Source organism: Xenopus tropicalis, chromosome 1, assembly GCF_000004195.4.
Source record: "Xenopus tropicalis strain Nigerian chromosome 1, UCB_Xtro_10.0, whole genome shotgun sequence".
In the NCBI taxonomy this organism is placed as follows: Eukaryota; Metazoa; Chordata; class Amphibia; order Anura; family Pipidae; genus Xenopus; species Xenopus tropicalis.
In genome coordinates, this window is record NC_030677.2 from 68,570,011 (window position 1) to 68,582,112 (window position 12,102).

Here is a 12,102-nt window from a genome sequence, read left to right on the forward strand (position 1 = left end):
CAGGTGCAAATTTGCCCAGTGTTTATAAATTGAGACCACGTGGCTTCTGCCTAGTAGCTTAGGAAAATTAAACTAGAAGGGATTTAAAGGGGTTGTAGAGAGTGCTATTCTGAGACAATTTGCAATGGGTCTTCATTTTTTATTATTTGCCGTTTTTTTAATTATTTAGCTTTTTGTTAAGCAACTCTGCAGTTTGGATATTTCAGCAGCTATTTGATTGCTAGGGCCCTAATGTAACCTATTAACCAGACAGTGGTTTGAAAGAGAGGCACGATTATGAGCCCCCATTTAGAAGGAGTCAGATGAGGAAGGCAAATCATTCAAAAAATGAAAACCAATGGAAAACTTGCTAAGAATATGCCATTCTATAACATATTAAACATAACCTGAAGGTAAACCCCCCTTTCCAACACATAGGGGCCTTGTTGACACCAGGCTCCCCAGACACATCCACCTAGAGAGAGGACAACGGTCACTAACCTATGGGCCAATAACACAGATTTGTGAATAATGAACTTATTGGCTTCTGTCTAGTAGCTAAGGAGAATCAAACTAGTAGGGATTTAAAGAGATAGGGGCTATTAATCACATGGGTTCCTACAATATCTATTGCAGTTCTAAGTAAAATGTATTTGCTGATTAATTGAACAGACAACTTAGTTCCCAAAAAAACAGATTTTACACAACAAAAAAAAGAAGCAGCATTTGTCTATTTGTGTCATTACGTATGACATTGCACAGTACAAATCATTCTTAGAAAAAAAAAATGTGCATGGAACACTCTCTAGAGCAGACACAGCCATTCATTTTTACCTGCATCAATGGGTTTTAACCCTTTTAATCCTTTTAGCTATTACATGGTCACATCGTAAGTGAAGCAGATGGGTCCTAGATCAATCACTATAATATTAATTTAATAAGCATTACTGCATTTGCATGTAGTTGAATTTTACAAACTTGCACTGGAGGAAATTGCACAAGAGTGGAGACCTGCCATAACTTTTGATTGTGTAAGTTCCACTACAAATCTTTCCCTGGGAATCTCTTTACAGAAGGCTAAAATGTTCTCAAAGGAGAAGAAAAGCAATGACCAAGTTGGACCAGACCCTGGAGCAGCTTGACCAAGAGCTCTTTTCAATCACCAGTCTTTCGAGTTTTTAGAATTTGAACTTTTCCTTATTAATAAATAAGCAACCATTCAATATGGGAGTTTATTCAATTTAGAAATTCACAAATGAATTCACAAATTTAAAAATTGCTAAATAAGCCCTTAAAACTATTTTAGTTTTTATATCTATTATATATATACAGTTTATTTCCCTCAAACTGGGACACTAGTTTTTCTCAATGGCTAGTGCCCCCTCTAATGTTGCTCCTGAGCACATTACAAGTTATACAAAAGGACTGCAGCAGTGTATTTACTGTATATGAACAATCTTTTGAACTGCGCACTCTTTCTTCTAGAAGTGTGAGAAATGTTTGAACTGCTTATTTTTATATATATCTAAAATAAGTTTTATGAGTCTTAAAATAATTATCTTCTGTCTTAGGTTTCAGCTGCATTTATAACATTTCTGAAGGGATCCTGCCAATCCAATTATCAATCCCAATATTTTCCTTTGCAGAAAAGAAACAACAGAAGGTTTGATAGGCCTAAACAGGGGGGCTATGATGGTTGGATAAGTAGTATATCAATCTTTCAGGTCAAATATCACAGTGGCTCATAATAGGTTTGCTTGACTGGACATAGTGTTCCAAGAATGACTCTATACAATGAAAATAGACATCAGACTGGTACCCATTTTTAGGTAAGGTTGCTTTTGCCAGCTGCTTTTGTTTTGCAAGTTCAGTTGCTTCCTTTAACCAGTAATAACATTTATTCAGTTCAGGGTCACAAGTTGTTAAGCTTTACACGCTCTTAACATAATTATGTTGGCAGAGTTTCCCCAACTGTCATATACGATTGGATGAGACAATGTCATCACAATCACCTCAGAAAGTTAGTAGGCAGTGGTAATATTGTCCTGTGTCTTTGTTATTTCTATTGCTCCTTGTCACTACTTTAATAGGGAACATAAATGACATGATGACAATGAGGATTATAACAGATTCTGCCAGGCCACCCTTTCCCCCCAGCTGTTATGAAAGCCTAAGTGTAATTCCGCTCTTGGTAAAAGGACAGAGGCCTAAAGTTGAGGACAACAGTCTGGAATGTGGAAATCTGAGAACTAGTCACTTCACTTCTATTATCTGTCTAAGATGACACATTTACTAAAAAAACTCCCATACATAAGATTCTTTTCTGTAGGACAAAGAGGAAGAATGCACTTACAAAGGGTGCGCTTGAGTACACATGAGTATTTTTTACATGCAGTACAGAAAACTGTACTCTCTTCTTAACTCTATCACTGTCCAAACAGTATCATGTGGTATCAAAAACATTTGTTGGCGACACTTGAAACAAATGGAGTTGCTCTGCCGGTATGACATATACATTTGACTATGTAAATTTATTCAATAAACCTAAATGTTAAATCATTTTACATTCAAATGTTTTACACGTTGCTTCAATGCAGCCCTCTTCTTTTTATAGTCAAATAATGGGCTTCATGAAGCGGGTGTAAAAACTCCTAAACACTAGTAGTAGCATTGATTATTGCTGATAAATAAAAAGGAATGTTCTGAGAGAATCTGGAGAGGCCTCAACAAATAAATCTTCTTCAAAGGACTAAAGAGTAAGTTGTTCTGGAAAGAAGTTGCTGTGACAAAGAATCGCCGCACATCACTTCCCATTTTAGTTCAAAGAACCTGCTGCAAGCGGAACCTTTAGAACAAACCAAACAGTTATGTCTAAGATTTAACAAAAGTGGCAGAACATGTACCTGGCTTTGCCAAAGGATGTACAATTACAACAGATGAGGGTCTCTGCATGTTGCCTCGAAGACGTACCCAGTTCTGGGTGTTTCTTTTCTCAATTCTTATAAGTGATGGCTGGACCCAGTCAGAGACCCACAAGTGATCCTCAAAGACCGATATGGCAAAAGGATGGCCTGTAAAATACAAATATATATCTATAAACAGCTGATGATGATAATACATATTAATAATATTAATAACAATACATAATGATAATATATTCATCATTATTCACATTCACATTCACATTCACATTATTCATCATTATAAATAATACATGTTAATAAACAATGTTTGAGCAGTTAATCTCTGCTTTAGAACCATTTTCTTGTCATTCTCCCCTTTTTCTGGTTTAAATACACACTTGCGATGGAGTTATATACAAGAATATAGGCAAAAAAAAATGTTTTGTTTTTTTTTTTTATTCAAGGAAAACAGTCGCTCTGCACTTGGTCATATAAGCTGATGCATCAGAGCTAAATAAATAAATTCTGATACTAAATGCCCTGATTTCAGATCCTTGTATCATGACATTTATATTCTACATATACAGTATATTGTGATTCTGTCCCTAAACTTGACAAAAGCACAGTGGATAAGCAGAAAAGAAGATGGGAGCTACTGGGGGCATCTTTGGAGGCACAGATCTTGTTTGCTAAAGGGCCATAGTAGCATTGGGCTTGTACAGAACCCCAAAACATAATGTCAACCTTCTGAGCCAAAGTTATGGTATCAGCAGCCTAAAACTTTCTTAAATTTCTAATGTTTCAGAAACCACTAAAACATAATGTAAATTACCAAGGTACTCAATGATATTTACTTCAGTTCAGTTTTTGGATTAAGATCTCCTTTAAGGCAACTTCATGTTACAAGCAATATGATGTTATTTATGTTGCTAAAATAGTACCGGATGACTCTTACGACTGGACAATCAATACTGAAAATTATAATTATAGGAAACAATATAAATAATGAAGAAGATTGCTTAAACCTTGGAAGCAGAAATCTTTCCAACCTGACAGTTGTCTAAGAATTTCAATTATTAATGAAAAGATATGAAATCATCTTTAGGTACATGATGAAGAGACTAAACACTGACCATCCTCTATGGTACAATAGATGGTTATATGTATGAACAGATATCATATCACCGGTCATACACATATATGGCAACCCTGCCATTATTCTATTTACTTGGGCCATTTCCCTATTCAGCTCTAAGCAAATTGCTGTTTCTCTCTTGCCGTTTCAGCCATTTTTAACGGGGTTATTTGCCATCAAATTAACTTTTAATATGCTGTAGAGAGTGCTAGTCTGAGTCAATATGCCGTTGGTCTTTATTTTTATTATTTGCCGTTTTTGGCTTATTTAGCTTTATGTTCAGCAACTCTCTAGCTTGGAATTTAAGCAGCTATCTGGTTGCTAGAATCCAATTTAACCTACCAACAAGAGGTTTGAAAGAGAGACAGGTATATGAATAACGAAGGGCTTACATAGAAAGACAAGTAATTAAAAGTTACAACAACAATTAAAAAGTAGCCTCACAGAACAATTGTTTTTTTGGCTGCGGGGGTCAGTGACCCCATTTGAAACCTGAAAAGAGTCAGAAGAGAAAGGCAAATAATTTTTTTAAAAAACTATACAAAATAAAAAATAAAGACTAATTGAAAAGTTTCTAAGAATCCGCCATTCTATAACATATTAAAAGTTAACCTGAAGGTGAACCACCTCTTTAATCCCTTGCCCTTTCTCTGTCTGTCTCTGTTTCTCTGCTAGAGGCAGCTGCTATAGTAAGTTATCACTGCAAGCAAACAATGAATCCGTCTTGTCCTTCTTTGCATGTGCTGCCTTGGATCATCCCTTTCACCACTCACTCTTTCTATTGCTATGAATTTATGTATCTACAAATTCCATCTCCGCAGCTGCTTTAAAGTCCCCTTTAGCCATTCTGTACCTAGCTATGATGAATGTGGGTTGAAGTTTAAGGACATTTTTACATATGTAGATATGTACATTGTAGGGTTTACTCACAGGTTTAATGGTCCAATGATTCAAATGAGTTAAGAAATTATGTAAAAAATAATTGTTGCACAGCTAAATATTTCTTTTGTGTTTTTGTCTACATCTCTCCCTGCCCTAAGGCCCATGCCAAAAGGGGTTACTTTAAGTGATGTGTTTTTTAGTAGCCTAAGAACATGGTACCAAAGTAGTCGTAGGTTCCCCCAACCACCCCAGCTATAAAAGCCCCCTTAACTGTCCTGACTCGACCCCCCTCTCGCTTATCGTATACTATAACTTAAAAAACTGCCCCTGTCGCAAACCCCAACCTAAAATGCAGAGCGTACCTGGGCGCCATCTTCTGTTCAATCGTAGAAGCTTCGCATCTCACCGCCAACACAGTCCTGCTTGAGCATGCACAGTTAAAGCTGATTTCCTGATTGCCCCAACTGCGATGGCGCCCAGGTACGCAGCTGCGCTGCTCTGCATTTTTAGGTTGGGGTTTGTGACAGGGGCAGTTTTTTAAGTTACAGAGTATGCAATAAGGGAGAGGTGGTCAAGGCAGGCCAATTAAGGGGGCTTTTATAGCTGGGGGGTGTAGTTCTCCTTCAATGAAAAGCACCTTACAAGTTTTATGTAAAGACTTGTTAGGTGACAGTAGACTGGAAAGGTGTAGAGATAATTTTTTTAGGCTACTATTGCCTAACAAATGCTTGTCTGGCTATTTACATTATAGTTTATTAAGGACTATTTGGGTGCTTTGATGCCACATTTTTGGGCTACTACAATTAAGACATCTAAAGTAGCTCTATGTGCCAGTGAGTGCTGAAATTATCATTTTTATTATTTCTACTAGGAAACTGGAAACAAGCAATTAGGATTAAAATAAAAAATATACAAGCAACATCAGTTCTCCTTCAGGTCTGTTAATCAGCTGGCTTGCAACATTGTTTCAGCAATGCAAACAGACTGATACTTCTGTCTAAAATTACTTTTACAAATAACTTTAACATCACCATAAAATGTTAATCAGTACGTATTGGAAAGTTGTTTAGAATGTGTAATTCATTATGCAAAACAGGTTTTGGGTTCAGGCCAGTTATATATATATATATACATTTTTTGGATAAACATTTGTAGAAATAGCAAAATCCTTGAAATTTCATTACATTTTTACAACACAGGCATTACCCCAAAAGCTCACCTACATCATTCTGGGAAAATGACTGCCGATTTGAGCCATCCAGATTAGCTGATTCGATAACAGATTTCTTGGCATCGCACCAATAAATAACATCAGTGAGATGGTCGACTGTGATTCCACTGGGCCAGATCAGGTCCTTACTGATTATAACCTCTCTTTCTGATCCTTCTAAATCCGAACTCTCTATACGAGGGTTGGCTCCAACATGAGTCCAAAATAATTTCCTTTGACATAAAAAAAATTCATATACAGGTGTGTTATTTTGCAGTATAGAGATTGCACACAAAGTCATCTTAGATATGTAGAGTGAAACCTTAATTTTTCATACCCAGTTTCTAAGTTTTCTCACATTTTGCACCATTTTTCTGATCCCCTAGAAATGTAAAATTGGGCTTCTATGTAATTGCACATCTTTTAAAAGGGGCTGTTTTAATAAATTACTTGGCATTCATGGTTTTAGTGAAAATCATTTTTTTCCTGGTTACAAAAGCCTCTAAAACTAAGTGAGAATACTGATAAATGGGCCTATATGTCTCTTTCACATACGCACACACAAACAGATATTGCCTGCCCCCCACTGAAGCAGAGCTGTATAATAACACTATGTCATACAATGTCTCACACAGAAACCCCAGGGGCCCACAAAACACATAAGTGCTGCAACCGCCACTACCACCCCTTACACCTTTAGCTGCCCCACACCACCACTCCCTGTTACATACAAGGATGAGCAAGGTTGTCTTAACAAAATATGAGGCTTGATGTGAAACAAATCCTGGGACAAACCTCCCCAAAATGCACTGTGCTTTGTCACACCCATAATTACCCATATATGCCGGTAAGATCACTGCAGAAATGGACAATAAAAACATTAACCCTAGATTGAGCAGGGACATCACTGCATGTAGGGACCCCAAGACAAAATTATTATAGGTATTCTCTATATATATTATATCATTAGCTGCCCCAACCTTAAGTAGCACAAAAGAAGGCTGCTTAGTAACATAAAGCTTCCTATTTAGTTAGGGTGAATTTACATGCAAGTTATTCCATGGTATAAATGGTTCCAGGCTAGCTGCAAAATTAGCCTCACATGGGGAAAAATCCTTTCTGATGCCAAAATGCAGGCCCGGACTGGCAATCTGTGGACTGTGGCAATTGCCAGAGGGGCTGCTGTAAGATGCCATAGACAGTAACTATTTAGTGGGCTGGTGGGGGGCTGTTTGTGCCTTTGTGTCCCGATTCAGGCCTGGTCGTAATACCCCCTAACTGTACAAAGACCCCTAGAAAACCACATATTTTTTGACACATTCAGATGAATAGCTAAAGTTGTTTTTCTACACCAAACTACAAAGCTTTCCTAAATTTAGCGGTTTTTGTGACATGAAAATTGCCTAAAATGTTGCCACATTTGCTGCATTTATCTCACTTACTGTATGATCATGTGTGACATAATGCCCCAAATGAAAATGGCCCATATGAATTTTCTCATGTAAGGAACATGGTCCTACATTAATCCCAAGACTTGATGTCCTGAAAAGGGGCACTATTCCGAAAAAAATAAAATATCTGAGTTGCAAAGTGCTGACATCCATTAATATTCAGCACTCACTTTCAGAAATACTGATGGGCAAAGAACCTTTGAACTAAATGATTTCCCCAAGTAATATCACAAGCATCAGGTGTATCAATTGGCTTATTATTGCCAGAAACTGTAACAGTTGCATTAAGCTGCCATAGACAGCTCAGTTCTACTGACCGTGACAGGGACAACCAGCCAAAATTTAGGCGGGCAATTTGATAGCTGGTATCATAAATCATTAGTTGCCCGTAAAAATGCAAAAAGAGATTCATGGGGAAACATAATGTAGCCACTGAAAAAGTCAAAACAGCACTCAAGCTGGCCATTTATAGGCGCCCTCATCATTCCAACACAACGGGAGGTTAAGCAACTTGTCCAAGGTCACAAGTAGCCACCCAGGGTAGAATCAAGCCCTTGTCCCAGTGGGAAACCTCCCTTACTGAAGGCCAATGCCATAACCACTAGGCTATCCTACTCCTCCAACTTATAATAGGTTCTTTCTGACCTGTTGTCATTTTACATATGAGTGGTTGGTGTGTCCAAACTGTGTGCATAAAACATGCGGAGTTAAAGCCCATTGTTTGCACCAAGAGCTGTATAACTAGGGGGACTGTTTAATAAGTAGAGAGAATTATTCTGGAAAATGTGGTGCACTATGTATAACACAAAAATAGGCACAACATCTAACTATTAAGGTGTTTGACCTGAAAGCTTTGGCTTGTATTGCTATTCAAGCCGGAAATAGACCTACGTGGGTTATATGAGAGCGTTTCCATAGAAGGCTGGCTAACCTGTTATATACTTATGTTTTCTGATTTATAATTGCGTATATTGACACATATTGGTAGATAGTTTAGAAAGCAGGATGGGCAAACAGGAACAGAGCTGCCAATCAGTGAGAAGTGCCAGAACATAAAAAACTTTTATCATGGCCGTCATTAGTAACTTTAGGGATCCATAAAAGTTATTTATATGGGGCCCCCCCATGAACACAAGGGCAGCACTGGGCAGTGAGTGACACATGGCGAATGGCACATCAGTGAAAAGCCTGTTAAGACCGGCATTACATGAGGGAAGGAGACACTGGCATATGGGCAGAAACAGAAGGAACTGTGATCAAAATGGCAAATAGAATCATGAAAAAAGGCAGTAACACATGGTGGCACTGACACGTGGATGAGAGTGACATATAGGGAGAGGAGAAAAAGAGCTGAAATGCCACTCTGCAAATGAGTGGCGAAGATTTACTTAGGGAGAGAGGCACATTGGATATGGAGATAATGGTGTATCTGAGAGATAGGGTAGGTTATTATTGGCACTTGGGGTTGAAGAGAATGACGTGTGGGGAAAGGGGTAAAAATCGGGGAAAGAATGGCATATAACAAAATGAGAGGGAATGGCACTTAGACTGGCACACAATGCTGCTTTAACAGAGCTTAACATTAGTGACCAACAAGCATAGGGAAAGCTATGTAGGGGAAAAACTGCAGGCACCCAAGTCTCCATCTCTCTGACAGCAGGGGAGCCTGGCTAATACAAGTAAGTGCAACATTGCCAGGCCCCCCTAAAATCCAAAAAATTCACCAGGCTCAGGGCAGTTGTCTCATCTGTCTCCCCCTGATGGCAGCCCTGGTAATTGTAATACTCTTTGCTGGCAAGGCCTCCTCCCTAATGTAATGTGACACATTAACAGCAGATAAACCAATGCATGTTCAAGGAAACCTGTAGAGTTCTTACTTAGCCAGTGGATGAACACAAATTCCTCTCGGCTGAATGTTATTTTCTTGAATGAGGATTTTCCTGTATTTTCCATTTAAATCACTTCTTTCAATGCATGATTTTCTGATGATGTCAAAGAAAACAAAATCAATTATTTATGTAAGCTGTATATATGTAAGAAGTAGATAAATACCATAAATAAACTAGAAAAGTAAATATATTTGTCCTATAGTAGGTGAGGGTGCTTCATATAGGATACAGGCTCTATTTTCAGAATGCTTAGTACCTGGGATTTTATGGATAAGGGATCGTTCCATAATTTGGATCTCCATACTTCTAAATTTATGTAATTCATTTACCAAAGTAGTATTGTTTTTCCATCAATACAGATTCATGCAGCTTAGTTACCATCAACAACAAGGTACTGTTTAATTATCACAGAGAAAAAGGAAATCATTTTTAAAAATTAGAATTTAAATGGAGACAGCCTTTCCATAATTCAGAGCCTTCTGGATAATGGGTTTCTGCATAACAGATTCTATACCTGTATTAATTACTGTGGAAGCATTATAACATTATATAAAATAATAATACTATAATAAGTAAGGATACTATAAAGATATATATTACAGATATATAGTTATAAAATATTGATAGATAGATAGTACTTTAATGGTCCACTAATAAATGTATGATATATACAGTATATTATATCAATTAGAACAATAGTAACAATAAGAATAAGAGAGAGTAGTAAATAATATCAACATGCATGTAAAAAGAGAGCAGAAGGGTATCTAAGCTTAATGAACATATATGGAGGTTGAAAAAAATATTTAGACTAAGGCAGCACAATAAAACCAATACATATTTTACAATAAAATGATCCTGAAAAACTTTCCAGTGTTCAGAATATACAGTATATCAAACGGTAAACAATACACACCCTCGGTCAGTCCAGTATAGTTTCCTATTAATTGCATCAACAGTAAGACCTTCCAGTGTGCTCAGATCTCCAGAAATCATTTTCTTCCGGTCACTGCCATCCATGTTTGCACTTTCTATACACTTCAGAGCTGTGTGTGCAAAGTACATCTGAGAATAAAATTGCGCAGACACATAAAATGTGACAACTGAATTGGTTTCGAAAACTCCTATGGAATCTGTAAAACATTGCTTTGCCAAAAAATAGACAAAAGATTTATGTTTCATATAAAATATATTATAGTAGCCATTTATCTTTGCAGAAACTTAGTCTCCATGACATAATAAATACATACATCCATATCTTTTAACGGATATGATTTCCAGTGCACACAGTATAGCAACAAGGTAATAGCACTCCTAACCATGTAAAATTGCCCTTATTTAATCCTATGGCAGTAACCAAAGGCAATGTTTCAAGTGGAGAACCACTATTTATGGGTTTTTTGCACTTTGCACACTGCAGGTGTCATTTACTATGCAGGACACAGTGTGCAAAAAGTAATATAGTGTGCAATCAGAAATATTTTTTTTAACTTTGTGCTCTGCGTCGTGCATTGTGTAAGCAACCGCAAGTCTCTGCACTCCAAAAAGGTACTGCAGCTTGCCCTCTGAATACAGGATTGCTTGCATAAGGCAGCACTCTATACAAGAGGCGCAGACAGGTGGAGGCATGTTGGCATCCCCTCACCAACCAGCTAACACCACCTGTCATTCATGGAGTTTGGGAGTGTCAGGAGGCACAGCCTGAATCAGGGGCCCTGTCCTTACCTTATTCCTAAAGCTGACTCTGCTCTCTGCAAACAGCACTGGATTTTTAATTAGCAAGGAGACCTGCACTTTCTATAGTGAAATTGCTCTGTAAGTGAGCACTAGGGCCATGCTCTTGCACTTGAGTCCCTTTTGTCAGCTCTCAGAGCACTAAGTAGATGTCATTTTGTTTCCTTTGTATCTTTGCATTGTAGAGAATTGATTTATAACTTAAAAGAAAATAATTAAAACCAATTAATTCCAGTGCTTCACAATTTTACTTGATGCATCAGAAGATCACGTAACTATATCTTCTTTTTATATCTTTCTACACCTTCTTTTGCATTTATAAACTAGAAAACTGTATATATCCTGTACCTTGGCACAGTAGCCTGTATTTATACTGTAAATTATGTTATCACTAGGCAACAGCACCCTCTTGTGTTTAAACTTTACAACTACAAACTAAATGTAAATAAATTGATGTAAACTTATTCAGAGTGATCTTTTGCAATTTATATTAAAGGAATATGATGGGAAAACATGTTTTTTTTTTTCAAAACATATTAACTAATACAACTTTTCCAGCAGCATTCTGCATTGAAATCATTTTTCAAAAATGCAAATAGATTTTTTTATATTTCATTTTGAAATTTTACATGGGGCTAGTCATATTCTTCATTTCCCAGGGTGCCACAGCAATGTCACTTGTGCTCTGATTAATGTCATTTACACTTTACTGCTGAGCTGCAAGTTGGAGTGATATAAATTCCAGCTTGGGACTCCTTCCTTACATGGGAGTAGGGGAAACAATAGGTTACCTTAAAGCAGTTCTAACGTGTAGCGCTGGTTCTTTCTGAGATGCACTGAGGTGGCTGCCTACATACAATATTACAGCTAAATTAAAATTATTTGCTATGTAAACAGTGTAATTTAGAAATAAAAAGTA

General features: G+C 37.2%; 1 protein-coding gene across 1 annotated transcript in view; it reads right to left on the minus strand.

Annotated features, from left to right (window-relative positions):
* Nucleotides 1-12,102, minus strand: part of egf (epidermal growth factor) — a 66,647-nt gene that overhangs the window by 25,440 nt on the left and 29,105 nt on the right. Inside the window, 4 exon segments of the mRNA NM_001113007.1 lie at nucleotides 2,883-3,050; nucleotides 6,119-6,342; nucleotides 9,438-9,542; nucleotides 10,366-10,514. Of these exon segments, the coding sequence (NP_001106478.1) occupies nucleotides 2,883-3,050; nucleotides 6,119-6,342; nucleotides 9,438-9,542; nucleotides 10,366-10,514 (646 nt within the window).